This window comes from Rhipicephalus sanguineus, chromosome 5 (genome assembly GCF_013339695.2).
Source record: "Rhipicephalus sanguineus isolate Rsan-2018 chromosome 5, BIME_Rsan_1.4, whole genome shotgun sequence".
Classification (NCBI taxonomy): Eukaryota; Metazoa; Arthropoda; class Arachnida; order Ixodida; family Ixodidae; genus Rhipicephalus; species Rhipicephalus sanguineus.
Genome location: NC_051180.1, coordinates 176,738,701 through 176,762,103, shown reverse-complemented (window position 1 = coordinate 176,762,103; position 23,403 = coordinate 176,738,701). Strand labels below are relative to the sequence as shown.

At 47.2% G+C, this 23,403-nt stretch overlaps 2 protein-coding genes across 2 annotated transcripts in view; both read right to left on the bottom strand.

Annotated features, from left to right (window-relative positions):
* The window catches only part of LOC119395114 (phosphate-regulating neutral endopeptidase PHEX), a 15,906-nt gene extending 15,048 nt beyond the window's left edge, over positions 1 to 858 (bottom strand). Inside the window, exon 1 of the mRNA XM_037662403.1 lies at positions 328 to 858. Coding sequence (XP_037518331.1) covers positions 328 to 858 — 531 coding nt within the window. The remainder of the gene's footprint in view (positions 1 to 327) is intronic.
* The window catches only part of LOC119394463 (LHFPL tetraspan subfamily member 2a protein-like), a 116,687-nt gene that overhangs the window by 36,179 nt on the left and 57,105 nt on the right, over positions 1 to 23,403 (bottom strand). The window lies entirely within an intron of this gene.

Sequence of the window (23,403 nt, the reverse complement as noted above, 5' to 3'; positions counted from 1 at the left end):
TAATGAATTACCACTAGGAAGCGTTGCACGACGTCTTGGATCATGCGGGTGTCGTTTCTCCACGTAATCACTTTCTCGTTTCGTCTACACAGCGCCCCGTTCAGCCCAATACCAGAAATTGGCCATAGGGCACTATCGATTGGCATTTGTTGTGTAATCCTAAAAAATGGTGTAAGATTACAACAATCAGCTGTGAGGAATATCAAGACCAGCCGCTGTATTACGCGCGTTTAAACGACATCGACTCCCAACATTCCTCATAACCGCGCCCCTCACTACGCCCAAGCCCTTGTCCGACACGTGGCGAACCCCAAGGATGGGGCGTACCCTCGGCGCGTCCTGCAGCTTGAGCCTCCTCGGAGGCGCCCTGCGTGCTGGCTGCGCCAACGGGCCGCCGCGACCGATGCCTCTGGCCGCGGGCTCTTCGCCGGCGTCGGGGTCGGACGCTGATCCGGCAGCGGCGCCTCCGAAGCCCCACTCCCAAGGCGCCCAGCGTACGGCGGGCAGGCTGATGAAGCCCACCAGGCCTAGCACGAGCACCAGCAGGCCCGAGACGAGGCCCCAGTAGACGAGGTAGCGGAGACCCTCCCAACGTTGCGAGCCCGGCACCAGCAGGAGACCCGTGGCCGGAGACCCGGGGCCGACGCCGTCGGACGCCGCCGCCGCCGCGACGACCTCGGGCCGCCGCACCTCAGTCGCAGCGCGAACGCTTTCGGTGGCCGCCGCAGGGATGTGGCCCTGGGTGGCCGAGCGACACTCGGGCTTCGCGCGAACTCCGTGAGAAACGGGCGCCTCTTCTATGACGACGTCTTCGGCCCTGGCGGCGCTGGAGCGGGACTCGCGGGCTCGAACGAGCATGGTGCTTCTGGCCGAGGACTGTCAGCTTCGTCTCGTGCGACACGAGAGCGCTCGTGTCTGCTTCCTTCTCGTCTTTGGCGTTGGCTTGGATAGCTTGCTTGCTTGCTTGGCTAGCGACATATGTATGGCGGAGAGGTTGACCTCTCGCGACCCCAAAATAGCGCCACAAAAGGTGTAACGAAGGTCTGATAGATAAATAAAAATACCCTCATAAAAAAAGGTAGCAATGAGTGCAGTTAGTGGTTGTAGGATAGATAGGTTAATGAAGAACGAGTGAAGAAAAAGTGTAGTTAGCCCCGTGAATAGTTAATTAAAACCTAATTAAAAAGTCCCACTTGCACCCTGAAAGCACAGGAAAGTGCCCTATATAGGTCCGCCGTACGTCAACATAGGAAAGTGACGTTTGGTGGGTACGTAGCAACCAAGTGTTGTGCTGGGAAGGAGTACTTTGTGTAATACTTAATTAGGATTAGTTAAGGGTCTAATAAGATCATAGAACGCCCATAACTTCGCTGCAAATAGAGCGATGAAGACGAGGCTTGAGCAGCAGACACAAGTAGTAGGCGCGTAGCGTGACGTGTGCTTCTCGCTGTGCTCTCGAAGTGGCGCTCGTATCGCGCCTTCCTGTCCTTCCTTCGCTACTCTCCTCTCATTAGGCGCTCGCTTGCGCCGACGCGTTCGGACACGTCGGCAGTCGCCTGTCGATAATTCGGCAATTACGGAAGTAATTAAGAAAATTAAATTGACGTTTTAATTAGTGGAGAAAGGCGGTCGGGTCAAATGGAAGAATCGAAGTCCCTCTTGCGAATTTGACTTTGAGAGAGGCTGGTTCACCAGCCGAAAGGTTAGAAAATATACTGCGCAAGTAGAAAGTGCGTCGCACTCTTTTTTTTTTTTTGTTCCTTATTCCACCGGGGCCAGCGTGATTTACATGCTACTGCATTGTAGCAGCATGTAGTATTTCTGAACGTATTTATCTGAACGATTCGAGGCTACTACGTCAGCGTTGTGGAAAACACGCCGGCCATCTCAACGCGCTTTCACGCACGCGGGTCATTTACAAAGGCTTACTATTACGTCTGTTGAGGCCTGTAACGTAGTGATTAGGGCACTGGGCTTCGGCACTGGATGGCCAGAGCTCAAATACAGCCGTGGAAACATTTCCGTGTGCTGCGCTCACTCACGCGTATGTGACAAAACTCGCGCTTCGAAATGTCGTTGAAACCGCCGGTGGTAGCTAAGGAAATGCTGCACACATTAAAAATAGTACACCAAACGGTACATTATGACGGCAATGTGTTTATGATGGGTGTGAGATGCCTCTCCCTACCAACTTTCCATTGAGACCCTGTGCTCATATTTAGGTGCACGTTAAAGAACCCCAGGTGGTCGAAATTTCCGGAGCCCTCCACTCTCATAATCATATCGTGGTTTTGGGCCGTTAAACCCCAACAATTATTATTACCAACTTTCCATAGAAAAGTATACTTTTCGCTAGAACAGCGGGTGTTGTAGTGAGTGTGTACTAGCGTCTGGTACAGGCATTGCCACAAGTTTCCATATGCCGCAATTGCGAAGTTGCTTCTTGAATTCATCCCTATGAGTGTCAACAGGTGATTTATCAGGTGATTCTAGTTCATCGTGTCACTGCGCACAGTTACAGATACCAAGAAAAGAAATGACGACCATGGCATAAGATAACGATTAGAGCATTGGCTGCTGTGGTTCGGTAGTTTGAGTTTGGGTCTCTCGCGTCGGACATGCATATTGTAATTTTATGAAGAAAAGCAAAAATAAAAACAAAAAAACACCGGGCTATCTAAGCATTGTGCCTGGGATTAGCCAAAGAAAACTCACGAGGTCCCTTATGCATTCGCCTAAGACGACTCGAAGGCGAAAGCCACCTTCTTCTTTTTCTTCTCAGTTGGCTGCATACCGCTTGATACCGCCTCACCCGTCGAGACCTTTCTACGTCTAACATGGTTTTGCGCTGCCTCCGGGATGGGAGGCCTTGCAGGCTTTCTGCACCTCACGTGATTTTGCAGTGCCTCCGGGATCGGCCGAGCTTTGAACAGGCGATGATGTCATGTGATGACGTGATCACGTGACGTCAGAAACTTTAGTGATCTGTGACGACATGATGACGTTACATGATGACGTCCTCACATAATGATTTTTTGCACCCCTTTGTGTTCACGCCGACGGTCACTTTTCGCGTTTGATGAGGCATCTAAGGCTTTCGTATTAATAATTCTCATTAAAGAAAGCCTTCCATGGGTGTTCAGCTGAGAGCTTACTCCAAGACTCCCTCCCAATAGGCTCACATATTATTGCCATTATCATCATTATTACATCTCCGCAGCGCTAGTGTTTCCAGCAATCTTCGGAGTCGTCTCCGAACAGCCGTGCCTACGTCCACTATCATTAACCCTATAAGGGGTGGCAAAGTTAGGAACGGGGCTTTTGACTGCTAAAACAACAACAACAAGTAGTAGTAGTAGTAGTAGTAGTAGTAGTAGTAGTAGTAGTAGTAGTGTAGTAGTAGTAATCATCATCAACCATCATCACTACTGGGCATTTCACACGCCTAGACTGTTAGGCTCCAGTGACGCCATAATCTGTAAAAGGAACAGCCCGCAGAATAGGGCTTCTCCGCACTGGGACGCTATATGCGGAGAAGCCAGCTCCCATGAATGCCTTTCGGTTCAGTTGTTTGCGCACACAAGCACGAATTTCTGTGGATTATGAAACTTAGGCGCACACCAGAAACACGTCGGCTTTGAGATGTGAAGCATTTTATAGCGGAGTTCAATCCGGTGGTGGTGTGCGGCGTGACCGCCCTTACGTACTGCCCATCGTACATTACAGCGTAGTCACCGGCGCTCGCGTAAGCTCTAGAATGTGCATAGCTATTCGCATCGCGCAGGCGATCTCATTGATATCGTCGATAACATTCGAGAAGCTTCCAATAAACAAAAGCAAGCCTTTCGTTGAGAGATAAAATCGCGTAACATTTGTTGAAAAGTGCAAAACTACCACACAGAAGAACGTATAATTCTGGGTGCGTTCCAGTTCTGGCCAACATCGTAGACAGTCTACGCTGCCAGCTAAGAAGAGAGAATCGAGCCCCAGTACTCCGAGAAATGCGACGCGTTTAAATGGCGTCTGCGCGACGTGACGCCACCTTACGTCGACGAGAGAAAGCTAAAGAAAACAAACAGAATCATTATTTGCTCAACTTTTATCGTGCTAGAATTTACGAAAAACAGAACGTAGCTTACATTAAGCGCGCGAGAAAGCGTCTACTTGTCGGCAAACGATCATACCGGAGAAACTTAAGCATTGCGCTCAGCCGCCATCTTGTTTGAACAGCAAAGTAGCCTTCCTCGTAACCTGTCTCCGATGCTGTCTTCTTGAATATGTCTATTATGCCGGCTACGTGAGAATTGGAACGACACATTGGGTGGCCACTGTCCGCTTAGCTGTCTATTTTTCTGATGGCGCTAAGTTTGGAACACACCCACTGACACGTATTTCTCCATGTCGGACATCGTCACTCTCATCGTCACCATCATAGTGGATGTTCACCTGCAAAGGCCAAGACCTATTTTATGGTCTAGTAATTAAGGTGCTCGAGTGCTGACCCGCAGGTCGCGGGATAGAATCCCGGCCGCGGCGACCGCATTTTCGATGGAGGCGAAAATGCTAGATTCCCGTGTACTTAGATTTAGGTGCACGTTAAAGAACCTCATGTGGTCGATATTTCCGGAGCCCTCCACTGCGGCGTCTCTCATAATCATATCGTGGTTTTGGGACGTTAAAACCCAACAATTATATTCTATTAAGACCTATTTCGTGTATATCCAACAGCAGTCACGTAGCCCCAGTCGACTTCCCACCTCCCTTCATCGATGACTCGACTTTCTATCTAGACATTCCTGAGGCGACAGTTCACGGCACACGAGATGCTTTTTTAAACCGAAAGCTGTTATCAGATCACAACGGCAGTGGGGTAATTGTCCGCCGCCGCCGGTGTCCGTAACCACTATCGCGCGTAATAAGAAAAAAAAAATGAAACGAGAATAAAATTCATCAACCTGGTCGACGGATCCCACCGGTGGTGCGTGTTATTCTTTGCTTCCACCCACCACCTACGTAACCATTGGTAAGCAGCCACTCTGTGCACTCGGCCACGGCTTTTTTTTTCTTTTTTTCATGGTATTTATTATAATGCGTATTTGAAATGATCACAAACGCTGTGACGTAGTGATGCATTCACTTAGCGACAATAATCGCACAAGCACTGCAGAAGCATTCAAAGGCTCGCATGCATATATACTGTGCAAGTCCAGAGTAACAGGAAAAGTTCTTCAAAGCTTGTCACACAGGGAGGCTGGTAAGGATGAATACCTCATCAAGATGGGATGCCAGTCTGGTCTGACGTCAAGTTCTTCGTAAATGTCCTTTAGATGGAGAGCCATACGCATGAAATGCATACTTGAAGCAGTGGTTAGTTCTGCATTAGTCTGTGGAAATCGGCCACGGCTTTGGTGACTGTGGTGGTGTTTGGGGCCCTTACATATATTATAGCGAAAGCTGTTATGAGATTACAAGAGCCGATTTTGGCGCCGTAGTTGTCCGCTGCCGCCGCCGCTGCCCGTACCCGAAGAAAAACTGAAGATAGAAACAAATTCTAGGAACGGATGAGATTTGAAGCCCGGCCCCGCTGCATGGCAGTCAAGTATTCTACCACAGGGCCACGCTGGTGCTTGAAACTTCTCGCAAAAATCCCCTATACAGGTCTTATGTCGGGCAAGCAATCGTGTTAACATATGTGATAGAAGAGTAAAACAACGACCAGGCGTCACACAATGTGGATTGCGCAACGAGTGACCGGGTCGTTCATAGCTTCCAACCCATTACAAAAGGTTCAGCCATAATTCTTCATCGTAATCAGCCACGGCACAACAAAGTGCACATAATGACTCACAGATGGGTAGCGGGTACCTCGATTATCCGCATAATGACGAATAATGGCATAGTCATGGGTGCTTCCCTACTTCGTGAAAGTTACAATTATTTATGGTGTAGTGGGTACCTTGCATGTGTGCTTGCATTTGTTGCCCCAGGAAAATCGATTATGGGCTCTAGAAAGGCCGCTCTTCCCGCTTTCGCTGTGACTGTGCTGCGTGTTTCGAGCAAACCTGGCGATTTTTTTTCCTCGCTTAACGAGACAGAGAAATATTTAATATGAAGGGCACAGAGGGCGCCACGAGGTCGCATTTCTTCCGCCACCTACTAGGCGCTAGATGAATGGGAAAGCGGAAACACTCAGTTAACCTGACTCGTCATAAGTAAAAGAGACAACGAGCAGAAAGCGGCCACTCAATTCCTCGTGCGACTTGATGGGAAACTTGATCCCGAAGAAACTCCCCGCGCACTCTAATGTTTCCACGTTGTTCCAGACTAGTTAAGTCTAACTGCATGAAGCGAAATATCAGTCAGGACACCCTGTTCACTCATGAATTCACATTCGCACGAAGGAGTGACGCGCAAAAGCCACCACCGTCGGAGTTCTTTGAACGCCACGCATTAAAGAGAAAAATCCTGTTCACTGATGAAGATCGGATTTTACTTTCGGTTGTTTCAGAAAACTGCCTCCCTCAGTTTTTCCTTCTGTTTTCACGATCCTAATTTTCTAGAAGATGCAGGAACGAAAAAAAAAGCGGAATAAATATAGAGCTGTGGTAAAACCCGCTCGACGTCCTATGTAACGGCTTTTCAAGCTTCGATTAGACTTCCTTGCCTTTCTCTCTTTTCTTGTCTCGCGTGACGGCGATACCGCAGCACATTCGCATTATTTGTCGCAACGCGCGGAACTAGAGAGGAACGAGCACCAAAAAAATAAATGAGTAAAGCGATGGCGGGGGGAGTCGAAAGAAAGAAAAAAAAAGCAAGCAAACGCGAAGTCTAGCATTCTGCAGATGAACCCCGGCGCGCCTTCTTAAAAGCAGGCACATTAAGAGCCCGCTTCCGAAGACAGAAATGACGACTTTCTCGTATTCATTTTTCCGTTTATTTTTTATTCGCGGAGTTGCAATTAGAATAGCTCACGCGCCGTAGGGGCGCGCAAGGAGCTGAAGCGGCGCTGCATTAACGACGAAAGTCTTGCAAGACGCCGCGCAGGGCGACATCAAATCGCTTTCGAACGACGACGCGCGCATTTCAAAGTCGTCCAAAAATGGGAGGGCGAAATAATCATTATGATAGGGGAGGGGGTATTCGCATGGAAGAATAAGAAAGACACGCAAGAGGCCGTGGGCACATAGGGGGGCAGTGAGAGAGGCGAAGGCTTTGGGATGGAGTCTGCTCGAGAGAGAGTGAGAGAGAGTGAGTGAGATAGAGAGAGGCCTGAGTGAAGGTAGAAGCAGGCAGGCCAGAGGAACGCGACGGTGGGGGCCGTGCGGAGCGACTATCTATTTCCATTGCACGTCGTCGCAGATGGAGAAATGATTCCCTGTCTCGCTACTTGCGAGGCGGCGGCGGCCACATATGCGCGCCGCGTTTTTCTCTTGGCGCTTCGAACAGAGCGACGATGTATCGAAAGGCGTCGTTCCCTCACGGTGCCGACGGAGCCCTCCACGCCGGCACGAGGCAAATGAGCCGTGGCGATTCGCCGTCGCTATCTCGCGATGTCGCAGCCGCGTGCTTCGCCTGGGTTCCGTACGAAGGAACGAAAAGAAAGAATCGAGAGAAGATGGAGAATAATTTATAAAAAACAAACAAACCAGAAAAAAGAAAGCGGCGACGAAAGAAAGCCTGGAATCGACCGCGAGAGGACGTGGGGAACCAAATATGCGCGAGAAATCGACGGTCGTTTCGAACACGACGCCGATACGAGTCGGCATTTACGTACATGCGCGTCGGCGTGTACCATATGTTACTTGCATGGACAGAGAATAGACAGGGAGAGGATCGCGCGCTATTTCTGTTGCGCCGCCGTACGCAGCGCCACAGGTTGCACGAATGCGACGATAAACCGCAGGCGGGAACGCTACACGCATCGAAAGCGATATGCTTGCCACATTTCCCGCTGCCGCGTCGCAGATAAACAACGAAATATACTGCGAGGCAACGCTCTTAGATTAATTTTTTTTAATCCAATTGTAAGCACGAGGTTGCCGAGTTTTTGAGAGCGCTTTACTTGCCACTTGATTTCTTCTCTGCGCCGTACATACGGGTACGCGCTTTGAGCGGGGCTTCCCTATTTTACGACGTGTCGCTCATAACGGCCACGCATCGATCGTAATCTATGCCCTACATCCGCACGTCCAACTTACGGCCGCGCCACATTTCTTTCAATCGTTTTCATCGCACATTTCCATCCGGCCACCCAGTGTTTCACGGCGTTCCTTTCTTTTTTATCTCCGCACGCCAAGCCAGTCATTACCAGAATCGGCACATTGAAGGCTGTGTACAAATATATATATATATATATATATATATATATATATATATATATATATATATATATATATATATATATATATATATATATATAATATATATATATATATATATATATATACGTAGCGATCATAAAAACTGAAGAGAACAGAAAGAAGAACGGGAAGGAAGATGCGCAACGACGATATTTCCTCCTCCTCCTCCTTCCAGCACCCGCTTTTATTCCCAGTCATCCTTTCCTGCCGTTTAGGAGGTTGCTCGAGCTTTCCCTACCACAGTTTCTATATGGTCGCACCGGCTTCGAGCGGTCCCTTTTATGGGTTCCATCCGCGAGTTGACACGTTTCTGTATTTCTTCCACGTCTTCCCGCGGCTTCTCTCCTTCACATCTTCAACAGCCCCGATCCCAAGGCAGCCCCTTCCGCCTCGTTTTTTTTTTTTATCGGCTGCCCGGATTTACGATCAATTAGGGCGAAAACGAGATAAGGCGAAAAAAGGAGGCAAAATGGACGAAAGGGAGGACGACGTTGCGCCCCTCTCCCCAAAACGAGCGGGAAAATGAGCGTCGGATTTCTTCCTGTCGCGACGGCTGCCGTCGTAAAAAGATGGACGCAGTGCGACACGGACAGTACGAAAAGACAGCGCGAGAGACAGCGTCTAAAACCAAAGCGACTACTTCAGAGACGCGTTAACGTAAACGAAAGAAATAATACAGGCATCGACGATGATGCGGTTCATGCACCATGCAGTTCATGCATTTATTTATTTATTTATTTATTTATTTATTTATTTATTTATTTATTTATTTATTTATTATTTATTAAGTTGTAAAGGTGTTTATTTGACAGCACTCGGCGACGATGCGTAATGGCGACGGTCAGGGCAGAGCACGGACTCCCAGCACGAGCGGCGTTCTTTCAGAAAGGAGCCGAAGAGGACGACCCACTAGAAGGCGCTGGAGATGGAGACCCATTAGAAGGTTCCAAGGCTTCGCTACAATTACCCCGGGTACGAAAAGAGAGCCGCCCGGCGACATAAACAGTCTGCCATTATGAGCGGGTCCTGGTAGGCCTTGAGACGCTCCACGTCGACAATGTCGCGCCCTCAACGGCGCATATGTCCGAAGAAGGTTCGATGGGTTCGATTAGGTAGTTAACCGGAGATGTGCGTTCGACGACACGATAGGGGCCCTCGTATTTTGGCAGCAGTTTTGAAGAGAGGTCAGTTGCAGTGGTAGGGACCGAGAGCCGTACGAGCGCTCCAGGGAGGAACGTGGGCTCAGAAGTGGTGGTGTCACCGCGAATGCTTTTCTGCCGCTCTTGTTCATGCGTTGTAAAGATCTTCGCAAGCTCGTGACACTCTTCAGCAAGTCTGACCGAGGCAGAAATAGGCGCACACCCAGATGGACCCGGCTTGCATGGAAGGATCGTGTCGATTGTGTGCGACGAATATTTGTGGGATTCTGCGAGACGTAACGAAAACACTGGGCGCCCGTGCTGTCTTCGAGTTAACAGAAGATAGAGCGACTTCAAAGCACATGGTTTCAGATTAGAATTCCTAGAGTATACTTAGCTAAATACGATCGTCATGAAAGCATACATTAACACTGTTCTGCTTAAATGATCAATTCGTTCAAATGTGTCTCGTGGGCGATTTTGTTTCATATTCGTGTTGTGCCCTTCATAGCTGATACAGTATTTCGCCGCTGCACACTAAAGTTCCTGCATATGGTAAGATTGGACTTGTCCTCAGGGATCCAGGTATCCGCAAGCTATATCTTTCTGCAGCTTTCTGTCTGAGTTGTACTTCCTAAATGACTGGGACCTAGAGGATTCATTCATTCATTCATTCATTCATACTCTTCCTCCACGCTTCAAGACGTTTCGAACGAGGCGGCGATATTGAAATGTGTTCGCCTCCACCATGGCGTCGCGTTAACGAGCGCACGAGCTTCGTCTCGCCAACTCAACGCCCTACAGCGAAGGCAAATCTCGTGTCAGCCAATCAGGAACGAGATGCTGCTGCGAAGGGGAGGAAAGCTCACCCATCGTACGCATGCGTGAAGGGATAAAAATCTTGTATGCGGCCTTTGATGTACAGGAAATAAGTAGAGCGCAAACAAAGGCAATAGCATAGTAATACGCATACAAAAGCGCCGCCCAAAGGAAGCGTCTACGTACGCATTTGTATACAACCTGCGCGTACGTTTTTACTACTTATCCATACATCTACTATCGACTACGCTGCTTCTAAGCGTGCTGTGTAACCTGCGTGCCTTACCCGACAGTGTAAGCGAAACTCAATGGGTTGAGGTACTACATAAAAACGGTAAGCGTTCTGAAGGCGCTGCGGTAGCTTTATCCACCGCAAATTTGTTCATCTATGGACAAAAAATATACTACTAAAAAGCATCCACACTACGTATTTGCATATGTTCACTCTTCAAAGGCACCACGGACGTCACCGCTAAGAGGTCCATACTTTAGTCCATTTTGCCGGATTTTATATATATTTTTTTTCGCTCCTCGACTACGTCTTGATCGGGTAACAGTTTTATCTAGCGAACTTGCTCCCCATCTTGCGTCAATTTGCTTTCTGGGCCATCGTGGCGAATTTTTAATCAGAGGCGGAGAATTCCTGACATGGTTTTCGATCGATCTACCAAAAAATTCAATAGAGACTGCTCGTGTCGCAGCGTGATCGAAAGAAGATCAGCGCTCCTTCTTCTTCTTAGCTTATTTTATACTTTTTGTCGGTGAGCAGTTCATCATTAGTTGGTGAGCAAGACCGCCGCATCGACGGAACTGCGGAGGATCTTGCGAAGTATAAGGAAAACGGTTCGAAGCGAAAAATGTGCCAACGTGTATTTTCCGAGGTCCCTCCGTTTTTCTTGGGAAAGTATGGAACCGCTAGAAAGACCGAAGTAACCGCGGGAGTTTCATTTAAGTGTTGTCGCTGCAGAATAAATCTGACATCGTAAAAAAAAAAGCGCACTCTTGAGCTAGGCTGCCGCGGCGAAACGTGCGGTTTGACAGGGTCTTAAAGCCTTAATTATGCGGTTTTTGAAGAGACAGTAATGAAGTATATTGCGCAATACCTTAGTCTTTACTGGTTTATTTAGTTATTAACATACTGCAGACACCAAGAAAGGACAGAGAGTATAGTAGTGGAAGGGCACACTTTTAATTAGCCTAATATTTCACTTCTTCGCTCTTTTCTAATACGTAATTCCCGTCCTTTCATGTGCCGATGTACAGACAGCGTCCAAGCAGGTAATGCGAAACATGAGCGAAAAGTACGAAATAATCAATACATTAACAAGTGACCTTCGCGACAAAACGATGCAGACAGGCTACAACGCAGATCGCCAATGAGTACATTTCACTCCTTTACATTACTGGATTTTTTTTTTTTCATGAGCACAGAGTTCTGGCGAACACTGGGTCAGTTCACAGAGTAGCGGTACCGCGTCTGTCCAGCTGTCAACGGGCACCGTTATTAAGGTCAAAAGATGTAATAATAATTCGTATTTGGGAAGAAAAAAAATAAGTTTAAGTGTTCTGCGACCATTGATGCAAGTCCTTATTTACCATTATTTGTCATTTATTTTTGTGGCCAACTGCATTCGGTGCGCCTGAACTGTTTCTTTCCCCTCATTTCACCTTCAGACCCCTTGGTGAATGTATAAAAACGTGAACCATGTTTATCTCTCCCATACTGAAGCTCTCGAAATATCGCATCACATGTGACATACCCTACCAGTCATGGACAAAGTCACACTGTGTGATGCAGCACCGTCCAGCAGGTACGGTCAGCGAGCCAGCTACGGCTGATCGACAGGACCAGCACGGCACGAAGCCACAGGAACCCCGTACTAGGCCCCAAACCACAAGAGCCCTCGATAAGACCAGACTCTCATAGCAAATAAAGCGTAACCTCTCTTTCGCCATGCAGACCAACGCGAGTTTTAAGCTCAAGCACAAGGACACACAAGGACAGCCCACACAGGCAGCGTCGCATGCATCCTTATGTGCTGTGTCCTTTTGTTCTTTTTACGCTAAAGACTTGCCTCGAAATTAAGAACCAGCACATCGGAACCATGGTACTTCGCCGCACGGTAAACGGGAGTTTTTTGCCATTCTTGTCATATTATTGCAAGGATGACGCAACAACGGTAACAATAACCTCGACGTGCGAGCCACCCTATAACTCTAATGTAATGGCGAAGGTCCCTCATGGTGATCAGTAATACGCCGTTATCCGCACAGCTAACCACTAGCTGTGAAAATTCGATCAACAACATGGGAAAGCAAAGAGGAACAGAGTGACTTCAGCGACTCTTTCCGTTGTAGCAATGTAGATGCGCTGAGTGAAGCACAGACGAGAAACGTAACAAGGGACAGGACTAGTGGTGCTTCACTCAGCGCATCTACATTGCTATGCCGTACCAACTAGCCCAAATTGAAGCTTTGCTGAACGTTATTCCGTTGTATATTCGACAGCAGCATTATCTTACAGCACAGACTGCCGCCGTAATGTCCGCTCATTAACTATACGACGGCATTGCTAGCGGTTGTAACTGTACATAAAAGGGCGCGAAATAATACAAAGGAGTGAAGAAGTACAATACGAAGCACATGAAATTGTGGCCTCCAATACTACCGCGCTGTCCTTGCTTGAGACCGCTATTTCTTTGAGCTAAGTGACCCGTATAGCCTATATTATAGTCCGCATTATATGAAAACTAAAAGCGCCGTTTGGCTGAACTGCGCTGTGACTTTCTTTGCGATCGAGGCAACTTTATTTCTGAATGTTCTGTAAGCGTACCACCTTTTATCGTCAGGCTCATCGTTACCATTGGCTCGCATCGATATACTGACGAAAAAAGACAGAAGTATAAGAAGCCCCAGAAGATAGGCGCGCATCAAGTTCGCTGCCCCACACTGATACTAAATGATACTAACAAACCATTCGCGTAACATGTGCTTTCTCTAATCGGTGTCTGGCGTCGATACTTACTATATGTCAATACATAACAGTGATACTACATTGCACGAACAATTTTGTCGAATCGAGGACTCGGCCTGCTATGACAGAAAGAGAGAAAGTGGACGAACGGAAGAGCACAAATAGGACAAAACACCGGCACGGTATGAGGCGCGCGGACGTACGCGTATAGAACTTAGAAAAACAACGCCAGAAAAACAACCCCCATAATGAAATGAAAAATCGACAACTCGGAACCTCCGTTTCCAGCAACGAAACACGCGCCCCAAATCCGCTGGGTGCCCACCTATCCACGGGCAAAAGCTAAATGCACTTTCACAAAGGAACGTAAAGAAAACGACACGAACAATATGAAAGATAGAAAAGCGGCATAGAAACGGGACCGCGCTATCACGAACCACGCTGCAACGCCGCGCCGTTTGCATCGATGCCAGCGTCTGGCTTTTTCTTCACGCTCCAGAGGAGATCAGCATCTTTTACAAAGGCGAACGAAGAAGAAGACGAAAAGAAACAAATGAGTAAAAAAAGAAGGGAGGGCGGCCGCCTGCGAGCCGAAAAGGAAGTAAACCCACGGGCACGAAGCAGGCTGCGCAAGATGCAAACTCGTGCATCCTGCGAGTGACGCGATAGGAAATAGGGTGCTCGTGAGAATAGCGCTCTTTTCACGTCCCCCCAGAGGCACTGCTCGCTCTAGCTCCTGCGTAAAGGGGGGGCCTTCCCCGAAAACCTCTTGCCTCCTTTCTTGTACAACACTGTTTGCTTTTTATCCTCAACGGTCTGTACCGCTTGCGCCAGCGCGCGTCCAGCGGCGGGTTTGCAAGCATCCCTATATACAACGCGGTTCCACTCTGTTCTTTCCCGTTCAGAGCCCATTCGACACGCACCGTCGGCGCACAACATTGCAGACATGCACCAGGCGGTGAAGCGTATGGTCTCATTGCTTATATATATGTATTTTTACCGTGACCGTTTTTCGGCAGATTATCGCTGCTATCGACTTATCGCGTGGCGCGCGACACACGCGCGCTATATCCGCTAACCCGAGAGCACTGTCTCCTTTTTTTACAGCGAAAGAGCCCCGTCCATGTGCATAACCGCCGTGGTATAGCTTACGAGATGCAGTATCGCACTGCTAGGGCGCGGGTTCGATTACAGACCGCGGCGGCCGCATTTCCATGGGGGCGAAATGCAAAGAACATCCGGGCGCTTGGATTTATGCGCACGCTCCCAGGTGGTCGAAATTAATCCGGAGACCCCGACTATCAGAACCATATCGTGGTTTGGGCACGTGATGCCCCAGCAATGATTACCACTCTTATTAGCCCTGTCTACTTAATCACACAACGCGCGCGGCACTTTCCTAAATGTAAGCGGGGCACAAGCGATTTTTGCGGACTGTACGAATAAGAAGCAAATCTACTTGTTCCATGAGAGCAGATTCGATTGTGCTTGCTGCTATGATTGTAATCTCAGAGCTTGTTTTGTCCTTACTTCTTTTCTTTTTTTTTTTTGGTGGGGGGGGAGGGGGTATGAGTTGGTCCAATAAGGAGTTCAGTTCTTCGCGCGCACCTCTTAACGTGACGCGGACTAATTCAGCTACTGTCGTTGCCAAAGTAATCTTTATGTTTACCATGCACAGCAGGTCCCAACTTAGCTTTTACTATGGGACTTCCTTATACCTCGATCAGTAAGGTATTTTGTCAAATAATAATCCAGCACCTCCACCACTTATGGGCAACAGCTTTATTCCAGTTGGGCGAGCTATCGCGCACCGATGATGATATATACTGATGAGGAAGTCGTACAAATGATGACGATATGTCGACGTGACAAAGATGAGTTACTGATTTGTTGCGCTCACAATATCGATTGGTTTGTTGCGTGAATGATTGATTAACTGATCGACTGTTTGGTTCTTTTGCACCGCTACAAGCAGACAAGGCAACAGTGCGGTGGTGTGCCCCTCTTCTTCGTCCTACGCCTTTGCGTACTGTTTCCTTTACAAACATCATTATCACTGCTGCCCCCTAACATATCCTACACATATGTCTTGACGCTTATTACAGCGGACACGTTATGTTTTTCGTTATGCCATTGCGCTTACACAAAACTATTATCATCACGAATGGCCTGTACCTTTCTAGCGCTTGCAACGTAACAACTCGGCCGGTGCGTGCTCTCTTTGTTCTGTTCTTCATCTTCTGCTTCGCTACCCGAACATGTGCGCTGGGCTCCCGCTGCGTCGATTTCTCCGGCGTGGGATGCAATAACTCAGACTGGCGAGAGAGCGAGTACAGGGAGAGAGAAAGAAAGAGAGAAACACAAATATAGAAAGAAAGAGAAAAGAGAGGAATAGATAGAAGGAAAGGGAAGAAAGAGAAAGGACAGAAAGACGGGGAATGAAGTACGCAGAGAGAGCGAGAGAGAGAGAACGAAATAGACAAAAAGAGACAGAGAAAACAGAGAGCCCGGGAGAAAGAGAAACTAAGAGAGAGATAGAAAGAAAGAGGGAGCGAGAAATAAAGTGAGGGGGAGAAACAAAAGGGAACAAAATGAAAAAGAGATAGCAAAAAAATACAAAGAGAGACAAATAAATAAATAGAAAGAAACACAGACAGTGAAGAGATAGAAAAAACAGACAGAACGGGAGAAGTAGAAATAAAGAGAGGAAGAAAGAAAGAGAAATACTAAGAGAAACAAGGAAGGCCGCCCAGCGCCGATGTTTCTTCAGGCTTGGCATCACTACTGCGATGCTGGCTTAATTTTTTTTTTTTATTGGAATATCCAAATATACATAAAAAATAAGATATAATTATGGTCAAATTCCACGAAGCCTTGGTGGTTTATACACAGTAATGAACGGTCGGACAATGGAGCAGAAAAACATTAAGTAAAATACGTTCGAAACATTGGGGCCACATAGGTTGGGAGCCGACGGAGTAACGTTGAATAAAAAATCGGGGCATATACTCTCAGATCGCTGGATCATATATTTATTGTACCCGTCAAGCGCTTATAGAGGTAAAACATACAAAAATATAGTAATGTTGCATATTATCTTGCCTTAGAGGATAGGCTGCCCTGAAACGTGTCGCGAGCTCGTTTTAAAAGCAAATCCACTCCTAATAATTAAAGTATTTTTTTCATGAAGACGCTGTAAAGTATTGCTAACATAAACAGCACAAGCCGCCTTCCAGGGAGAAAGCACAACTGTAATCGAAAAAAAAAAGGATAAATCAGAAAGTGAAACAGAAAAAACGTTAGGACAATCGGAGCGCAGTGGCAGAACGGAGGGATATCCATAAAAAATACAAAACAGGACGAGATGGCGAAGGACGGCGGCTAAAATGAGCATGCGGAGGTCACACAGACGCGATGGCCTTTGGAGGGCCTCGTACGGTGTTCGGATATCTTGGCTTCGGCAGCCGCGGCTCGACCGAGGGGTGTCGCCAGGAAGTCGGGCGCTAAGCGCTTCCGGCCCCCGCAGAAGCCCTGCTGCAGCGCTTCCGCATGCGACCGATAGCGCCGAAACGCCCCGCGCCGTTAGACCTCGCGCGGTGGTCACCACCTCCGCTTTCTCACGCAGACTTCGTGTTTTTTGTTTCAATTTTCTCTCTGTCCACGCTTTTCTTTGCACATTACGAGAGAACAGCGGTCAAGAAAAAGAAAAGAGAAAGGAAAGAACGAGCCGAAGTTTATCGACGTCGAGTTTCGCCACTGCGAGATGGCGATGACACGCAAAGCGTCGATAACCCCCGCTTAATATATGCATAATGCACAACGCGCCGTTTTTGCTCCGTACGATTTTTGATACAATAATAATCGTTTGGGTTGAACGTCTCAAAACCACGACATTACTATGAGGGACGCCGTAGTGGGGGGCTCCGGAATTTTCGACCACCTGGGGTTCTTTAACGCGCATCTAAATCTAAGCACACGGGCATCTAGCACTTCGCCTCCATCGAGATGCGGCCGCCACCGCCGAGATTCGATTCCGCGATATTCGGGTCAGCAGTCGAGAACCACAGCCACCACGCAACCGCGGCGGATTCATTTTTCATACAATAATTCCGATTTCAACGCGGCAATCTTAACGCGTAATCTACACTGAGCTTTTATTTTAAAGGTGGACGCTTCAGCAAACTAATCACAACACTTGACTTTATACGTGTGCATGTGAACTTATTTTAGTTACCTGCAGTCGTTCTCGAATATTTCTTACTGATGTGCTGTTGGAGCGTGTTTTCGCAGATCTGGTGTTACAGTGAGTGAAATATTTTGAGCCATTTTTTCCCTTTTTTGTACTTTACGTTTTGTTTGGTAAGCGAGAAGCAGCAGCCGGTGCCGCCATTAAGGCACCGACCACTCCTATACATCTTCAATAAGAGAAAATTATTATATGCAAAAGAACTTATGACTCAAATAACATTTTATTGGCTTTTCTATGCGCCCGCAGTTACACTGCGTATGGACAGAAAAAACATGTTCAAGAAGTCGTTCTAATTTTTCGTGCGATGTAACTATACGTCTTCACGCTTCAGTTTCAGTTATTGAACGTACTTGGTTGGGGGGGGGGGGGGGTACATACTTATTTATTTTATTTTATTTTCAACTCAGGGTGTCTACCGAGTTGACATTTCTAAATTCCCTGAGATTTCCAGGTTTTCCCTGAGTGTTTTTGCTAAAATTCCCTGAGTGAAACAGAACTTTGTTTTATGTCGAGATGGGTAGAGACCATATCGCTCGGTGATGTTGATGTCACTTTCTAATACGCACGTTAGAAAATGAGAACGACTTATTAATCCCATTTGAATAGTACTAGAACAGATAAACCTCAATAAAGCGAAGTTGGTAAAAGCGGCAACTCACTTAATTATATCGAAACTTCGTTAAACTGAAATTCGACCTTTCATGCAAGGCATAGTTACTGAAGGATTAATCTTAACGAAAATGCCACAAGAATGCTCGACTAAATATGGCAACATGAAAGAACTTTTTTTTAATTTTTTTGCTAGGAAAAAAAAATCAATTTGTTGAGCCTGAGATGCAGCAATCACAGTTAGATGCCTTGCCAGAGTGTCACATGTAAAGACGAAAGAAATGCTGGTTTAATGCACTGTGGAATTGCGCTTGTTCTGCTGCTGCAGGTTGTTGTCAAATCCTCGCGTATTGCCCAGAGCAATGCAACGCCTTTGCTATCATGTTGCCCAACCGAACCATTTGCTCTCCACGAACGCACAACATTGAAAACTATCCCACGTTTGAAAAAAAGTCACAGTTTCACCGTGAGAGCAAAATAGTAAATCCGATAGCAACAAAGAGGAATTTTATATGAATGTAGGCTAGCAGCTCGCACTTTCAGGAAACGCAGCTGCTGCACTAAGAGAAGTGCCCTATCTATGGCTCAGGGGCGGATTCAGGTACATAATGAGGGGAGGGGAGGGGGGGTACAAAGGCTGAAGCCACCGCTCAGCAGTGCATTTTGGTGGGTCACGCATATTTACAACAGCCCAGAGGGGATTATGGCGGTACCTAAGAAGCCTTCATTGTAAATGTGCATAGGGAAGCAGGAAAGGGTAGAGCGATGAGAGAGGTAGAGAGCAGCGACAAGATTACCCCTTTTTGCAGTGGCAGGCAAAGTAACCTGACAAAGGGGGCACACTCAACAGGCAGCCTGACAAAGGAGGTGGACGACAGGCACTGAAGGGAGGGGGGGGGGGGGGCGATCGCCGCTAACGCCCCCCCCCCCCCCCCCCGGGATCTGCCACTGCTATGGCTTCAACGGAAGTTTTGCAATTAGAGCACAACACCTACAAAGGTATGAGCCGTCTGCTGATCCCCACTAAAGATACCGCGGCGCACGCGACCACGCCCGCTGGTACGAAATACGCACTTCCTGTCGGACTCACGCAGCCCCCCCCCCCCCCCTTCCCAAAGCGCCGCTTCTATCTCCATGTGCCCATCGCGCGAATGAGACGGTCGGCTCGTTTCATCTCTGCTTAAGCCCCGTTCGTCAGCAGCGCTCGCGCACTTTCACTCGCACATGGAGTATACAACGCGCGGGGTGATGTAATCGCGATTTGGACTTGATAAGGAAGATCATGGCGAAGGCAAAAACATTCGTGTCGGAGTGTCTATATAAATGCTATCGCAAAAAAACAAAAAAGCAATATAACTGCGGGCTAAGATCGCATGAAAGCACGGCAAGAGCCTGAATTACGGCACCTCCGATTATGGTGGAAACGTTACTGTTTTCCGACATCGCGCGCCGAATCGAGAAAGTGGGACCCGTGCCGGTGTCGCGAATTTCGGTCGCCGCTATGCCTTGGCTCTGAAAAAGTTTTGTAATTCGGCTTTGTAGCAAACATCCACTTGGTGTGGCTGGTAATTGCGAGCTGCAGCCCCCAAAAATATGAGTCGACTGCCTAAAACTTGTTTCAGCAGTGCCTTCATCGGGAAAAAAAGAAAGAAAAAAGCTTTCACTTGCTGTGAATGGGCCCGTTAGTTAGGCTCGCCTGGAAATTTATTCTATTCTTCACGAAGTCCCAAATAGCATCTTTGAAGCTCGGGATCAGAGCGAGTGAGCTCTCCGATAATAGCCAACAAGCGTCGTCTTTTTCTCGCCGATCGGGATGGCTTGCAAGATACAAGCCTTGTCGAAGACATCCGCTTCCTGCACGATTGCGATCGCTTGCAAGATAACTCAAGCTCGTTACATCTACTGCTACCGCTTCTACAACTAATCATGCTTGTTACTTGACACGCGGCGATAACAAAAACACCATATCGGGCGCTAACGCACAGCACGCGCGAGAAAGATTACAGAACTACACCGCGTACTCCCAGAACACCCAGACAACATTGCGCGATACGATGTGTCGTGGTTCGCGGTTCCCGCATGCCACGCATTAGCCGGATTCTCTCCCACTTCACCACTTCGAAAGGCGATGACAGCATCGAGGTGCGCCACTTCCCCGCAGCCGCAGCGGCCGTTTGATTTGAAAAATGCGTTCAAAAATATCGAGCAAGCGCTACTGCGACTTTCGTCGCCTTTCAATAAAGTTACTGTGGATTTTCCCTGATGGGAGCACAATTTCCCTGAGTTTTCCCTGAGAATTTCCAGACTACCCAAAATCCCTGAGAATTCCCGGTTTTCCCGGTTTTCCCGGTCGGTAGACACCCTGCAACTACTGCAGCCAAATGCAGGGCTATCGCAATAGTGGGGTACATACAATAGGAAAGAATAACAGTAACATCACAAGTTATTCAACAGAACAAATATCGCCACCTCCTAAGCACAACCGCGCACAAAACGAGAGAAAAATAGGACATTAATGTCCTTCAAGTGCCTCTAAAAAATCTGATATGTTCATTTCACGAACCGAACCAGTTAGATCGTTCCAGTAAACAGTAATTTTCGGAAAAAAACTGTATTTGAACATATTAGTACGTGCGAAAAATGACCTGATGTTAAGATTGCGACCACGTCTAGTTGGCAGAGCATTAGCATACACGATGTGATTATCATTAGATAGCCGGCATGACGAGTGAACATAAGAGCGCAAAAGCTTCAAAGAGTCGATATCACGCCTAGTGCACCATGGAGGTAACTTCAAAGATTTCATTGCAGATGGGGGCGAAAAATCATGATGATAGCGATGAAAAATGAAGCGAACAGATTTCCTTTGGACAGATTCAATTTTATTCACTTCACACACTTTGTATGGATTCCACACACACGAAGCGTACTCTAATGTAGGGCGGATCAGTGTTTTGTACATTAGTAATTTGGTGGATTTTGTAGTAATTTGGTGGATTTTGGAGATGTATAGATGACGCACGTCTTAAGTAACCTAATTTTTTAATGCTTTAGATGTAATGTAATATATGTGATGCGACCATGGCATGTTGTGTGTGAACATAACGCCAAGGTATTTGCATGTCTGTGCTCGGGGAACTGCGATGTTGTTGAAGGAGTATACATATTGCGATGGAGAATGGCTGTTCGTGAAAGACAAAACTACTGTTTTTTGGCACTTTATGCGCATCTGCCAATCCAAGCACCATGAACAAAACTGCTAGAAAGAATCCTGAAGTATGACGTGATCATTAGGAGAAGTAATTACCTGGCAAAGTACACAGTCGTCGGCGTAGAGGCGAACTTGGGACCTAATATTGCTGGGAAGGTCATTTATAAAAATCAGAAATAACAGGGGACCCAGAACGGAGCCCTGTGGGACACCAGATGTAACATTTACTGCTGAGGACGACATAGGGAGAGATATACAGAAAGAGGTCCCTCATGTGAAGACTGCTACAGAGTTAAGGGATCAACTCGTACTGTAGGTGAGCAACAAGCAATACTACTACCGATGCTGCTACTTCTAGTACTACTAATAAGTTTCGCACCTTCCACATAATTACGGACATAAATACCCATTACTTGATGTAGTTATTTCGTTTATTTGTTTTTGAGACCTCCCATGTATATTAAAGGACGTAATAGGGGAAATATGGTGGCACAAAATACAAAGCAGGGGGAATAAACGTGCCAAGCAAATGACAAGTAAGTATCTGCGTGGCCGAACGAATAAAGAGGTACAATAATACTACACCAGAATCGTGGTGTAACAGAAATATAAGCCTACGACAAGTTTACAAACGCAGTGCTGGAATATTTTCGGCCAGCATTCTGTTTCAGAAACCGGCGAATCAAGAAACTGAGCTGCGGGAATTGTTACGACAAAACAACGAAGGAGGCGAGGGAGATGAGTAGTAATAAAAGCAAAAAAAAAAAAGTTTCTCATTTTAAGTGTTAAAACCACAAAGAACACCGTAGCGGGAATTAATTCTGACCACTTGCGGTTATTTAACGTTCATCTCAAGAACACGGCTGCGCCTCGCCTCTATTCAAATGCGGCCCATGTGGCCGGGAATCGAACCCTGCACCTGAAGCGGCGTGGCGCGATGCCATAGCACTTACATAGGCTACCGTGGTGAACGAGCTCTTACCAAAAAAAGAAAGAAAAGGACAGACGTCATTCCCGTTCCCGTAGCAGTTAGTTTCCAGCATTTACGACATTTAAGGCTGCAGTCTAATCTACTTAGCAGAATGGCCTATTAGGCTAGCCTGTGGTAGATAATCTTAGGTTTACAACTCGAAAGGGACGGCATTTTCGTACTCTTAGAAGCCACTTTGGTTTGTTCTGTCTTTGTTTTCTGTACGCATTGTTACTCCCTTCTGCAGCACCTTCGGGCGTTGGAGGTATTCTAATAAATAAATAAATAATAAATAAATAAATAATAAATAAATAAATAAATAAATAAATAAATAAATACGCCAATTTCATTATTCATTTTCTGAACACGAGCTAAATCAGTAGCGCCGCTACACGAACGCGACGACATTTAAAGATAATTATTATCGTCATGCTAGAGGCGAGCGCATAAAGCAGGCACTTCTAAGTATTGGCCGGTGGCTTTGCGATACTTTGAAAGAAATATGGACGCTAGCAGAGAAGACTGAAGACAAGGAGCCACGCTGTGAGCGAAGAATGCATAAATGATGGGAGGAAAGATACGAGACGGCGCTGTAAAGTAGAGATAAAACGGCGGCCGCCAATTCGGTGGAGCGAGACATGTAATGCGTAGGACAGATAAGCAGTCGGCGGTTGTTACATAGTTACAGAACGAGCGACAAGCGAAGGGAAGCATAGTCGCAGCAGGAGCTTGATGTGGGCGAGTTGGTGAAGCATACTGGTAAATGTAACGTTGCGCAACGTACACGAGGACGTCCTCGTGTACGTTGCGCAACGTTAAATTTTACCAGTAACCATAGTCGCGGAGGGCTGGAGATTAGACAGCGCGGTCAATTATCGAGTTCACACGCAGAATATGCGAGTGCAAATGACACAAGGTGGATGTTATGGGAGTTGGCTGGGATTTTATGCAACGGAGAGCGATAAAGTAGGGCGGAAAGGAACCGTGTGATATTGTCAGGAAAGACGCTCAGAAAGGCGAGGTAGTGATTTCGCTTTCTACGGTTGCTATTAGGGGTGTGCGAATATTCGAG